This window comes from Orycteropus afer, unplaced genomic scaffold (genome assembly GCF_000298275.1).
Source record: "Orycteropus afer afer isolate SDZICR_OR568_19922 unplaced genomic scaffold, OryAfe1.0 scaffold00082, whole genome shotgun sequence".
NCBI classification, from domain to species: Eukaryota; Metazoa; Chordata; class Mammalia; order Tubulidentata; family Orycteropodidae; genus Orycteropus; species Orycteropus afer.
This window is the reverse complement of record NW_006921669.1, coordinates 4,673,822-4,688,109: the sequence shown is the minus strand read 5'-3', so window position 1 is coordinate 4,688,109 and position 14,288 is coordinate 4,673,822. Positions and strand designations below refer to the sequence as shown.

The window sequence follows — 14,288 nt, the reverse complement described above, 5'->3', positions numbered from 1 at the left end:
AAAGGAGCTGCCAGAAAATTCAGTGCCCTCTGATGGCTCCACAGCTGTTTTACATATCCCAAGAGTCCTGGGCAAGGCTAGATGCTGAGTCCTTCCAGATGAACTCCGAACTCTGAATTCATCAGAGCCCAAGCCTGTCAATTCTTGACACTACTGTGCTTTCCAGCCTTATGAGACTGCTTCTTACCTGATTCCTTCTGCCTGAAAGTCCCTTCTCTGTTTAGGTAAATTCCCCTTATCTTTTTTTTTTTTTTTTTTTTTTAATTGTGATTTGGGTGAAAGTTTACAGAGCAAATTCGCTTTCCATACAGCAGTTCACATACACTTTGTCTCATGACATTGACTACAATTTACCACAATGCAACAGCTCCCCTCCCACTTCCTCCCAATAGTTACCTCTTCCATCCCTCCATGCACTCCTGCCCCCTGAGCTATCTCCCTGTGCAGCCCTTCTTTCTCCCATGATTGTTCGCTCCAAGGAGTTTATCTACCTCAGGTAAATGTTCAACTCATATGCCTGTCTTTTGTTTGTCTGGAAGGCACACATGTGGGTTCAATTACAGAACTGAAGAGGACCTAGGGGCCATAGTCTCAGTAGTTCTACCAGGCTCTATCAGACCAGCAAACCTGGTTCCCTTTTTTTTTTTCAAATGATTTTTGAGTTCTCCCTCTCTATCCAGGATCTCCTACATAGATCCCCCTCCAAGTGGTTGACAGAGGTAGCTGGGTACCATCTAGTTCTTCTGGTCTCATAGTCATATAGGCTGCAGATCGCATGGTGTACTAGTTGCTGAGACTAATTGTTTCCCTGAATCTTTGATTTTCTTCATTCTTCTTTGCTCTGGACAAGGAGAGACCCATCATTGCAATTCCCCTTATCTTTTAAGACCCTGCTCAGTAATCTCTCGCTTCTTTACACTCCTAAGCCACACTGCCTTTTGTCACTCAACTTCCGTAGTATCTTCTGAACTTGATGCATTTATGTTTAAATCTTATGTAATTTTGCAAATAGCTTGTCTCTCCAGTTAGATTGCAAACTCCCAAGTAAGGACTACCTCTTACATTCATTCTATATACATTCTTACATACATTTAGCCAACTTACCTAGAGAAGACCTCCAATCATCATTTGCTGATTTCATTTTTACCAACTAAGATATTATGGACCACTCACAAGACTCCTTCTCAGGAGCTGTCTTTGTGGCTAGAAGGCTGGTGAAACCAGTGGTTCAGAAACCGACCCTCGATCCCCAGAACCACTTGGAAACTATCTCAGCCCCAGCCCCAAATATTGAATAAGAATCTCAGGGCCAGAGAACCTGAAAATAACTCCTGATGATTCTCTGATGCAGTGACTGAAAGACACTTGTTTAAATTACTCCAAGTTTCCTTCTGCATCTAAGATGTTACGATGCTCTCCTTATAAGAGAAGTCTTTGCAGAACAACCCAGAAGAGTCCAATATTCTTGTCCAGGTCTACAGGCAGGAAACCAGCATAAGACCATGAGAAACTTGAACACTATAGCCAACACTCTGTGACTTGAGCGCTGCAGCCAACATTCCTATGACCTGGTGGGTAGAGTCTTCGCCACCCAGCCAAACCTACAAGGGTATGAGGCCAAAGGGTTACCGCTCTAGGGCCTTTATCTGTGCTCTCCCTCAAGGCAGGAACTTCCTACCATGACACTCCACACTGAGCCAAAGGCATGCAGATGACCCTTTGATTTACATGGTGGTCAACCCTATTTCTAGAAAATTTTCACAAAGGTAGTTCAGAAAGCAGGTGAAGGTTGGAAACCAAACCCCTGCCCCACTGAAGAAACCCCTCCACCCTAGCTAGTGGGCCCTGAAGTTTGACATGAGCATATTCAAAATATCCAACCACCAGAACTGCACAGGCCCTGGTCAATTCAGGGTCTGAGGCCCACGTGGCCTCACTGTCCCTGCTGGTTATCCTTTAGTTGCTGGATTATAGGAAAGCCCAGGGATCTCAGGGAGGGGGCAAGGAAGGAGGTATGAGAAGAGCATTTGGGGACTTGGACCAGAGACTCTATCAACCAATACAGAAGGGTTTTGATATTTTAACAACTGGGAAGGCCATACTGGTGCATGTCATTGTTGTTGTTAGCTGCCACTGAATCACCCCTTCCCTACCCTCAAACCCATTGCCTCTCCTCCACCAACTGAATTAAGCGCTGCCCTGTCCTGTTCCATCTGGTAATTGGCTGGGGATCAGAGTGTTGGGGTCCACAGGGTCTTCAATGGCTGACTTTCAGAAGTGGGTCCCCGGGCATTTCCTCTTAGTCCATTTTGGTCTGGAAGCCGCATTAAGCCCATTCAGCATCAGGGAAACACACCATCCCCCACTGACAGATGGGTGGTAGCTATACATGGGGTGCACTGGCCGGGAACTAACCCTGCGGGTCAGCCCCAGTGAACGCACAGTAAGTGCTCAAGACATGCTTGTTATGCAGGCAAACGAGACCAGGGCTGAGGAAGCGGTGACATTTCGTTGCTGTTGTCAGTTGTCATGGAGTTGATTCCAACTCACGGCAAGCCCATGTACGCCAGAGTGGAACCGATCCGTAGGGTGCTCACGGCGTGGCCATTCACAAGCTCACCAGTCCTGTCTTTCGAGGTACTTTTCAGCTAGTAGTCGGAGCATGTAACCATTTGCACCACCCAGGGACTTTGGTAACACTTTAAAGGGCTTTAATTTTTTTTTTTTTAATTCCTTAATACCAAGGGAAAACATGTTTTGCTCCTTCAAATTATCTCTTTCTCATTCCTTCTGCACTTTTATCACATATCTATTACGTGGAGGGAGCCCTGGTGGTGTAGTGCCTAAGGCACTTGACTGCTAACCAGAAGGCTGGTGGTTCAAACCCACCAGCCACTCCTCGGAAGGAAGGTTGGGTAATCTACTTCCATAGTGATACTGCCTTGGAAACCCATGAGTCAGATCTGACTCGATGGCAGTGGGTTATTTATTTATTTATTTATTTATTTATTTATTACATGGAACATTCCACCTCAAACACCCTGAGAAACATTACCTGCCCCCCCACCACAAGTAAGGGGAGATAAGATAGAGGCATGAAGAAATATCACTTACGAGAGGAGCTAAAAAAGCTTTAAAATGTCAGCTTTCTCTCCACCTTGCCAAGTGGGCAAAAAGGTAAAGTAAGAGAAAGACCATTCACCTCTGCAAGTCCTGCCCCAATCACCATGCCCCTTGTGGTGGCCCTTGGGTTCAGAGACCTCCCCAGTAGCCATTCTCTTTCTCCTCATGGCAGCACTCCTCCTCCTCTCATTCCAGAGGTCTGGGTGGGCCTCCACCCCTGGCTCCTAGGATGAAACACGGATTAGTCCAGAGATGGGCACATGTACTAAGCTAGTCTGATCAGAGTGGCTCTCAAGACTTTCACAGGAGCTAGCAGGAAAGACTGGTACTCCTTGTTGAAGGAAATGGGGGGATGTGAATCCAGAGCTGCAGCCACCACTGAGCCATCAGGCCACCTAGAAGAGTGAGCCTGGGGCTGCCAAGAGCTGTCCCAGGGAGCTCTCAAAACGCCTATGGAGCAGAAGGCAGAATGGTGAGAAACCAAGTATGAGGGATATCATTTGGTCCTTGACCGGAGCTGTACCTTCAGGCAGGACTACTCCTGGACTTTTCATTTACATGAACCAATAAATTGCTCTTTTGGCTTAAGCCAACATGCTTAATTAAGATAAACTTCTGTTACTTGTGGAGACAGTACTAGCTGATTCATGTCAATTTAGGGACCGTAATACACACATTACTACACAGTTGAAGCTTGCTTAATGATGCTTTCACATATGTTATTCCATGTGACCTTCACAATGACCCTGAGAGGTCATCACACTTGTACCGTGGAGAGCAGAAAAGACTTAGTAAAGTTTAGAAAATAATATGTTCTAGACCTTTACTACTCAAAGTGTGTTTAAGGACTAATATTAGCAGCTCTTAGGAGCACTTTAGAAATACAGAATCCTAGCCCAGCCCTTGCATTTTAGCCAAGACCTCCCAAGGGATCGGCATGCACATTCAAATTTGAGGACAAGCACTATTGGAATAATGTCTCTGCTGCTTACTGGCTAGAGTGACCCTAAGAAAATTATTGATGTCTCTTATCTTTTCATTTGGACAATGGCGATCATAACCACACAATGTAGGGATGAAGATAACAGTGTGAAACCAAAACAGCCCTAGATTTTAATCATGATTCTTTCAGTAACTACTATCTTGGGCAAGTTACTAAAGTTTTTCTATTAGCCTCCACTTCCTCATCTGTAAAACTGAAATAATAAAACCTGGGTGAAAGAACTGATATCACAATTAAAGTGGATAAGGTCATAAAATGCTTGGCATTCTACTTCACCCAGTATACCATGACTCAATTAGATGTAAATATCATTGTTATTGCACTACGTTGTCAGTGAAGGCAAACATTGATATACAGGGGGAGAGATGGGTGGACAGGCTGAACCATTAGGTATGTCTATGCAGGGGGAAGTGTGCCCAACACATAGTATAGGATTGGCAGACAATGTTTCTACAAGTGTATATGTATGTTCTGTAAGAATTCCCAAGTATATAGTAGAGCTGACAAGGGGCAATGCTGTAGTCACTTCTTGGCCACAGCCAGCTACACAGCGGGAGCCAGTAGTCAGACCTGTGGGCTCAGGACCATAGTCACAGAGGACATCAAGCTCAATTGGCATAACATACTACACAAAAGTATTATTCCACATCCTGCTTTGGTGAGTAGCGACTGGGATCTTAAAAGCTTGCAAGCGGCCATCAGGATGCAATGATGGGTCTCTCCTCATTCAGATCAAAGAAGAATGAAGAAAACCAAAGAGGCAGGGAAAAAATTAGTCCAAGCAACTGGTACACCATGCGATCCTCAGCCTATGTGACTATGAGACCAGAAGAACTAAATGGTGCCTGGCTACCATTGTCAAGCACTCAGAGGGGGATCTCTGTAGGAGATCCTGGATTGAGTGGGAGAACAATGTGGCACAAAATTAAAAATCATTGTTTTTTTTAAAAAAAGGACCAGGTTTGCTGGTCTGATGGAGCCTGATGAAATCCCTGAGACTATGGCCCCTAGCTGCCCTTCAGGTCTGGAATTGAACCCACACCTGTGGCTTCCAGCCAAACAAAAGACAGGCACATGAGCTGAACATTTACAATAAGTAGATACACTCCTTGGAGAGATCAATCATGGGAGAATAGAAGGGCTGTGTATGCACAGGGGGACAGCTTGGGAGGCAGGAGTGCATGGGAGGGAAGGACACAGGGAAGAGGTAACTATGGGGAGGAAGTAGGAGGGGAGCTGTTGCATTGTGGTAAATTATAGTCAATGTCATGAGACAAAGTATATGTGAGCTGCTGTATGGAAAGTGAATTTGCTCTGTAAACTTTCACCCAAATCACAATTAAAAAAAAAAAAAGAAAAGAAAGAATGTCCAGGTGTATAGTTGAGTTGACAAGGGACAAGGCTGTGGTGGCTTCTTGTCCATAGCCAGCTACCCAGAGGAAGTCAGTAGTTGAACCTGTGGGCTCAGCTCAAGACCTTGGTAGCAGGGGATATCAAGCTCAATTAGTATAACATACTACACAAAAACATTGTTCTACAGCATACTTTGGTAAGTAGTGACTGGGAACTCAAAAGCTTGCAAGCAGCCATCTAGATGCAACGATGGGTCTCTCCTCATCCAGAGCAAAGAAGAATGAAGAAAACCAAAAACACATGGAAACAATTAGTCCAAGGGACTGGTAGACAATGTGATCCTCAGCCTATATGACTACGAGACCAAAAGAACTAGGTGGTGTCCAGCTGCCACTGTCAACTACTCGGAGGGTGATTGGTGCAAGAAATCCTGGAGAGAATGAAAGAACGATGTGGAACAAAACTCAAAAATCATGGGAAAAAAAAAAAGACCAGGTTTGCTGGTCTGATGAGCCTGGTGAGATCCCTGAGACTATGGCCCCTAGCTACCCTTCAGGTCTGGAATTGAACTCACTCATGTGGCTTCCAGCCAAACAATAGACAGGCATATGGTGTGAACATTCACATCAGGTAAATATACTACTTGGGAAAATCAATCATGGGAGAATAGATGGGCAGTGTTTGCACAGGGAGACGGCTCAGGGGGTGGGAGTACATGGGAGAGAAGGACACAGGGAAGAGGTAACTATGGGGAGGAAGTGGGAAGAGAGCTGTTACATTGTGGGGAATTGCAGTCAATGACATGAGACAAAATTTGTATGAACTGCTGCATGGAAAATGAATTTGCTCTGTAAACTTGCACCCAAATCACAATAAAAATAAAATAATAATAAAAAAAGAACAGATTTGACACATTGAACCCTAATGACCAAAGACCAGACGAGTTGTGAGATGACATCAAGGGCATGATACATGAAGAAAGCAAAAGGTCATTAAAAAGACAGGAAAGAAAGAAAAGGTCAAAATGGATGTCAGAAGAGACTCAGAAGCTTGCCCTGGAATGTAAAGTAGCTAAACCAAAATGAAGAAATAATGAAGTAAAAGAGTGAAAAAGAAGATTTCAAAGGGCAGGTCGAGAAGACAAAGTAAAGTATTATAATGAAATGTGCAAAGACTTGGAGTTAGAAAACTAAAAGGGAAGAACACACTTGGCATTTCTGAAGCTGAAATAAGTGAGGAAAATATTCAAGCTTCGAGATGCAATATTGAAGGATTCTAGGGGCAAAATACTGAACGACACAGGAAGCATCGAAAGAAGATGGAAGGAGTACAGTCATCATACCAAAAAGAATCGGTTGATGTTCAACCATTTCAGGAGATGGTATATGATCAAGAACCGATGGTATTGAAGGAAGAAGTCCAATCTGCACTGAAGACACTAGCACAAAAAGAAAGAAAGAAACAAAAAACCCCAAACCCACTGCCATTGAGTTAATTCTGACTCACAGTGACCCTTAGGACAAAGTAGAACTGCCCCATAGGGTTTCCAATGCTCTAAATCTTCTCAGAAGAAGACTGCTTCATCTTTCTGTCACAGAGTATCTGGTGTGTTCAAACTGCTGAGCTTTGAGTTAACAAGCAAATCCTTTAACCACTTTACCACCAAGGCTCTAAGAATTGACGAAATACCAATTGAAATGTTTCAACAAATGGATGCAACACTGTAAGCACTCAATTGTCTATCTCAATACATTTGGAAAACAGATATCTGGCCAACTGACTAGAAGACATCTGTATTTGTGCCCATTCTGGAAAAAGGTGATCCAACGGAATGTGGAAATTATCGAACAGTATCATTAATATCACAAACAAGTGAAATTTTGCTGAAGATAATTCCAAAACAGTGGTAGTACTACATCAACAGGGAACTGCCAGACATTCAAGCTGGATTCAGAAGAGGACATGGAACAAGCAACATCATTGCTGATGTCAGATGGATCTTGGTTAGAAACAGAGAATACCAGAAAGATGTTTATCTGTGTTTTATTGATGATGCAAAGGCATTCAACTGTGTGGATCATAGCAAATTATGGCTAACATTGGGAAGAATGGGAATTCCAGAACACTTCATTGTATTCATGTGGAACCTGTATATAGACCAAGAGGCAGTTGTTGAAATGGAATAAGGGGCTACTGCATGGTTTAAAATCAGGAAAGATGTGTGTCAGGATTGTATCCTTTCACCATACTTACTCAGTCTGTATGCTGAGCAAATAATCTGAGAGGCCAATCTATATGAAGAAGAATGTGGCATCAGAATTGGAGGAAGACTCATTAACAACCTGCAAAATACAGATGATACAACCTCACTTGCTGAAAGTGAAGAGGACTTGAAGCACTTACTAATGAAGATCAAAGACTACAGTCTTCAGCATGGATTAAATGGATAATAGAGAAAACAAAAATCCTCACAACTGGACCAACAAGCAACATCATGCTAAGTGAAGAAAATATTGAGGTTGTTAAGGATTTCATTTTACTTGGATCCACAGTCAACACCCATGGAAGCAGGAGTCAAGGAAGCAAAAGATGTACCGGATTGGGCAAATGTGCTCCAAAAAACCTCTTTAAAGTGTTAAAAAAGCAAAGATGTCACTTGGAGAACTAAAGTGATCCTGACCCAAGCCATGGTCTTTTCAATTGTCTCAAATACATGCAAAAGCTGGACAATGAAAAAGGAAGACGGAAAAAGAATTAATGTCTTTGGATTATGATGTTGGAGAAGAATACTGAATATACTACAGATTGCCAGAAGAACAAACAAATCTATCTTGGAAGAAAACCAAAAACCAAACTCACTGCCTTCGAGTTGGTCCCGACTCACAGAGACCCCTCCTTGGCTTTCTGAGTCAGCATCTCTAGGGAAGTAGATTGCCCAGTCTTCCTTCCAGGGAGTGGCTGGAGGGTTTGAATCGCCAGGCTTCTAGTTAGCAGTCAAATGCATTAGGCACTAATACTCCTTAGAAGTAAGGATGGCGAGACTTCTCTCATGTACGCTGGACATGTTGTCAGGTGGGACCAGTCCCTGGAGAGGGGCACCATGCTTGGTAAAGCAGAGGGTTAGTGAAAAAGAGGAAGCCCCTCAAGGAGATGGACTGACACAGTGGCTGCAACAATGAGCTCTATCATTGCACTAACTGTGAAGATGGAGAGGACTGGGCAGCTTTTTGTTCTGTTGTACACAGGGTCACTGTGAGTCAAAACACCTTGACGGCATCTAACAACAACCAACAAATCTTTACTGATCTAAAAGCTGAGATGCACAAGAGGTTAAGCAACTCTCCAAGTTCTTAAAGCAGTGAGGGGTGGAGCTTAAACGGGCACCAAACCCTCCAGTCTGGCAGAGATCACATGGTTGTTGATGGTTTTATGTTTAAATGCTTCTCCTCGCCTACCATGAGGACCATGAGCTCCTCTGCAAGCTTTCTACCTCCATATCCAAGGCACCCAGCCCAGGTCCTGTCCACCATGGGCACTCAAGAAACACCTGCTGAATGTAACCTTGACTATTTGACCTCTATAACCTATGGTTATTGCACCACCCCAAACCATCTTCCTCTGTCAGGTATTACAGGGTCCAGGCACTTTAATTTAAGAAGCTGATGACTGCTGTTAATCCTAATTAGAAACTATGACAACATCTCAGTTGAGACCAAAGCTCCACTGGGAACTCACTGCAGAAATTTAATTCTGTTCTCTGGGGAGAGTCCAGGAGAATAAGACTTTTGGCTGTGTACAGAATGGGGTGGGATCGTTTACTTGTCTGAGAAAAGTAATGTGCTCTCATTAGTCAGAGGGGAAAACAAACAACAAAAAAAGCCAGGTTCTGCCTGAAGCAGAACTGTTGGCAAAAGAGCTTAAGCGAAGCAGAATAAGGATGTTGGCCACTGGTTGACATATTACTGACCCACGTATGTAGACTTGTCAGAATGCTAGTCCTAGCTAGAAATAACTACTGCGTCTTTGCCTCTGATTTCAATCTTTAAGGCAAATTAAAGGCTGTGGATCTTGAACCAAATGAGCTGTGAGTCAACATGGAATGCGCTGAAGAGAACTGGAAAACATCTGCTAAGTGAGACAGTAGACAGCATAAAATAAGGTGATTAGGTTTAAACATGACAATTTCATTAATTATAAGAAATCCAAATACTTAATGGACAAAGTACAAGTACTCCATTTACAAGAACTCCTACAAACTATTAAGACGAGAGAACCCAAAGGAAAAGATGGCAAATGACCTGAAAAGAAACTTCCCTAAGAGAAGATCCAGATGGAATAGCCAGAAAGTATAGTGAAAAATTTTCAGCCTCATTTAATAATCAGGAAAATAAAACCATAATATACTAATACACTCTCCCCAGAGAAGCAAAATTTTAAAAGCTGGACAGGACAGAGTGTTACCAAGACTGTGGGCCTTGGGAACTCTCCTACACGACTAGCAGGAGTCTGTATCTGAGACAACATAAAGAAAGATCTCACTATTATCTAGTAAAGGTGAGGTGAACATGCTCTGAGACCCAGCAATTCTGCTCTTAGTTACATACCCTTAGTTATGTGCTAGGAGCTCTGGTAGCATAGTGCCTAAGGCACTTGACTGCTAACCAGAAGGCTGGCGGTTCAAACCCAACAGCCACTCCTCGGAAGGAAGGTTGGGCAATCTACTTCAGTAGTGATACTACCTCAGAAACCCAAGGAGGGGTCACTATGAGTCAGGTCCGAATCAATGGCAAATAACAACAGTTATGTGCTGATGCACATGTGTACCAGAGACACACGGTTTAAGAATGTTTATAGTAATACTGTCCCCAATATCCTAAAACTGGGAACAACCTACATTGTCCATCAACACTAGAATGGACAAATTGTATAGGCATACAATGGAAACTGTCTAACGATGAAAATAGATACATCTAACAACACAGGTTAACATGTTCACTGAAAGACGCAGAACACAAAACAACATGGACAGTAAGATTCCATTAATTTAAAGTTCAAAACTGGGCAAATTAAACTGTAATTTTTAGAGAGCATACGTAAATGGTAGTACTATCTGGAAAAGCAAGAAAATGATTATTCTCAAAGTCAGAAGAGTGGGGAGGGAGGGCTTGAGCATGAGAAAGGGCTCCCAGGGCTTTGGGACGCTCTCAGTGTTCTACTTCTTGACTTCGGTGGTGCTTTCATAATGAATTTCATCCATGATTACTTTTTAAACTGTACATATATGTAATCACTTTTCTGTATGTGTCTTACTTTACAGTAAAACAAAAAATAAAGAAAGGAAGAGAAACATTGAGCAAACTAAAACAGAAACAAAATGAAACAAAAATCCCTGAATTCATCCCTGAAAATCCATGGGTGCATCTGAAAATGGCCAATGTATTCATGTGACACTTAAAATGACTTGTATTGGGCTTAACACATAAATACAGAGAAAGGAGAGAATAAGAAATTGAGGGTGGGGATGGAGGAAGAAAGAGTGAAGACTTATTTGGGCAAAGAAAGACAATGGATTCAGCGGCTTATGCCTAGAACTCCCACTACTGAAAAGCAACCACGTTTCCCTCTAACTTCAGCCTTCAGGACCCAGTACAGGCATCACTTTCTCTGTTAAATGGAATACATTTCTGTAGAATCTCCCATGGCCCTCAGGCAGTTAGTCATCCTGTCTCAAGCATCCCTTTGCATGCTGCACTTCCATCAATAAGCACTTTCCTTGCTGTGTTGTAATGGCTTGCCTTCCCACGAGATCCCCAAAGGCAGTGAGTAATCTCTGAGTCTTGCCCTGCCCTCCCCTTCCTAGCACTTAGACTAGTACCTGACGGTGGGAGATCCCAGCTGAAGCTTTCTGAATGACCAACTAAACTCGAGAGTGCGTTACCTTCAGCTGCAATTCCTTGTATCTCTTGGACATCCGAATGAGCAACTTCTCACCATTGATCACAGCAGATTTTTCTTGGTAATACTGGACCATGGCCTGGGCAGCTTCCGTGTAAGCCATCTCTAAAAAGGCCTAGTAAACAAAGAAGGACATACAATGGACTTCCATACTTTAACCATCTTCAACAAAATTCAGTACAAGGTAATGATTCCATTTTTGTTAAATTCACTGACAGGCAAAACAAACAGATGCTGACAGAAGTCAGAGGTGTGCTTCTCTCTGGGGTGGGGGTGGGGTTGACTGGGATGGAGTACCAGGGAAACAGTCTGAGTTTCTGGAAACATTCTGTATCTTGATCTGGGTGGTAATTACATGGGTGCACCCATGTAAAAAATTTATGGCATTTTCCATTTAAGATTAGTGGCCTTTATGCACTTTAGAGTATATATTTTATACTTCAATAAAAAAAAAAAATTCAGTACAAGGAAGAGCTCTCTTTGATCTCATCTGTTCAAAGAGACCTGTTTATTAACTTCACCAAAAGAGCTCATTATAAGATAGCCCCTCTCCTCATTGCCATGGTTACTACACGGTACTTCTTAATTATGCATGTCCATCCTGGGCTATATTACACCATGGAAGGCCCCCGGGATGGGATGGGTCCATTAACTCCCAGTCCCAGTGTGCCTGTTGCACACGTGGCCCTGGGATGACCCTACAAAGCTTACTGGGTGGAGCCTATGGTGGGAGACAGAATAGAGCCCTGGTTACCTGAGCCCCTACTTTCTTTGCAAAGAAGAGAGATAGTCCAGAAATCAGAGGCTCACCAACCTCCAGGCTCAAGGAAAGGTCATGTCCACGGGAGTTAGAGAGAAAAAACCTGATTGTGTCTACCCTGTTCTAACAAAGCATGTAGAAAGAAAAGGGCTTTTCCATTCAATCTGTCTACAGATTTCTAAGTAGAGTGTTTTGGCAGACCTGTCAGTCTGCCCCAGAAGCTGCTGTAGTAGATTTGTTACTGTGATTGTTTCACAGACTTGTTTGGTTTGTATATTCAGACAACATACTGATTCTGCTCCCTTCTATGCATGGAGGTTTGTGACAATGGAGCCCTCGTTGTAAGCCCCTACTCTCTCATTTCCTTGAACTGAATGAGTATTTCTTGGTAGAATTCATAAAAAGTCTAAACAAGCCCATTCTCCCCACTTTCCTCACATCTATTGTGAATTTCAGCTGTACTGCCTTTCTCCACATGGTCACGGCAGAACTAAGAGGTCAAGATTCTCTAGGGTTTTATTTCCAGTTCTGCCACCCAGCTGTCTATGTGCTTCTTTTTTGATGCAAACGTGTTAGCACCTCGAGCTCTCACCTGTCAAAAGGGAGTAATATTAAGCCAGTGAATCTCATTGCACTCATGTTGCAAGCTGAGTTCTGGATATTCACCAAAATAGAGTTCCTCAGTATTGGGAACAAAGAGACAAGAGAGTAGCCCACGCCCCGTTGAGGGCGGAAGACCACTGATGATCTGGGGTGACTTTCAGTCTCCAAAGTTCATGCCTTGGCTAAGAAAAGAACTTCTCATGCCTGCTCCTCTGATTCAGAAAGGAAAAATACTGATTAAAAGTAAGATATTCTGATTTCTGACCATCCACTGTATACACTCCCCTTTTGACTTCAGAAATGAAAACATATTTAGTCAATTCTCCTGGGTTAAGGGTTCCTAGTTCCTTATACTTAACAGAGATCCATCAATTCCCATTTACTGTTCTGCTCCAACACCCAAGAGCCTTAGAGTCTAACATCAGGAACAATAAAAATACCTGTTCCAACCAGTCCTCGAGTAACTGACTCCCAATCCAGGCTGCTGAATATGAGAAGCTTAGAAGGTAAAACTATGCAGGAGGTTGGCAACCCAGGAAGAGACTCAAGCCCATAGATTCTTATTTTAGGGGTCAGGTAGGTGCTTATGTTAATGAACAGCCACTGCAAAGCACCCCTTCACCTGGAGACAATCCACAAAGGGCTATACCCATCACAAGGCTGAAAAGATAAAAGTGAAACAAAATAGCAACACCACCAAAAGCCTCTGTGCAGTACCAACAGGGGACCAGCTGTGCATCACCTCCTTACGATAAGAACAGCTTCCTTAAACAAAAAAATGAAGTTATATAATTAGCCTCCAATAATTGGGGCCTATCCCAAACATGCTAATGTGAAAGTGTCCAGACCTACCTGATTAGTGGACTTCATGAGGATGTAATTAGTGACTTTCCCAAAGGGCAGCCCCAGGTTAATGACATCATTCTCAGTGCAGCTTCCTTCTGGGAGATTGCAAATGTGCACCACGCGGCCAATGCCTGCTTTACGCTGTGCAAGCTAATGGGAAAAAAGAGCATGACTGGTCTTCAAAAGACATTCCCCTCTTTCCCTCTATTCCTACCGGCTATCTTCCCCCCCCAAAAAATGGTTGCAAAGCTGCCATTTATAAAATAAATGCAGAAAAGAGAATCCATAAAATAAATATCACTGTTTTATGCCATCTCTAAAGATTTGCAACATTTTTTTTTTTAACATAGGGGATTATTGAAGGTGCCAGTAGAGGATTTTTTTTTTTTTTTTTTTTTTTTTGTGATTTGGGTGAAGATTTACAGAGCAGATTCACTTTCCATACAGCGGTTCACATACACTTTGTCTCATGACGTTGACCACAGTTTACCACAATGCAGCAGCTCCCCTCCCACCTCCTCCCCATAGTTACCTCTTCCCAGTGACCATCCCTCCATGCACTCCTGCCCCCTGAGCTGTCTCCCTGTGCATAAGCAGCCCTTCTTTCTCCCATGATTGTTCTCTCCAAGGAGTGTATCTACCTGA

General features: G+C 43.1%; 1 protein-coding gene across 1 annotated transcript in view; it reads right to left on the bottom strand.

Annotated features, from left to right (window-relative positions):
• The window catches only part of RBM20 (RNA binding motif protein 20), a 71,131-nt gene that overhangs the window by 33,172 nt on the left and 23,671 nt on the right, over nucleotides 1-14,288 (bottom strand). Inside the window, exons 5-6 of the mRNA XM_007941604.1 lie at nucleotides 13,650-13,793; nucleotides 11,418-11,549 (exon numbers count right to left, since the gene is read on the bottom strand). Coding sequence (XP_007939795.1) covers nucleotides 11,418-11,549; nucleotides 13,650-13,793 — 276 coding nt within the window. The remainder of the gene's footprint in view (nucleotides 1-11,417; nucleotides 11,550-13,649; nucleotides 13,794-14,288) is intronic.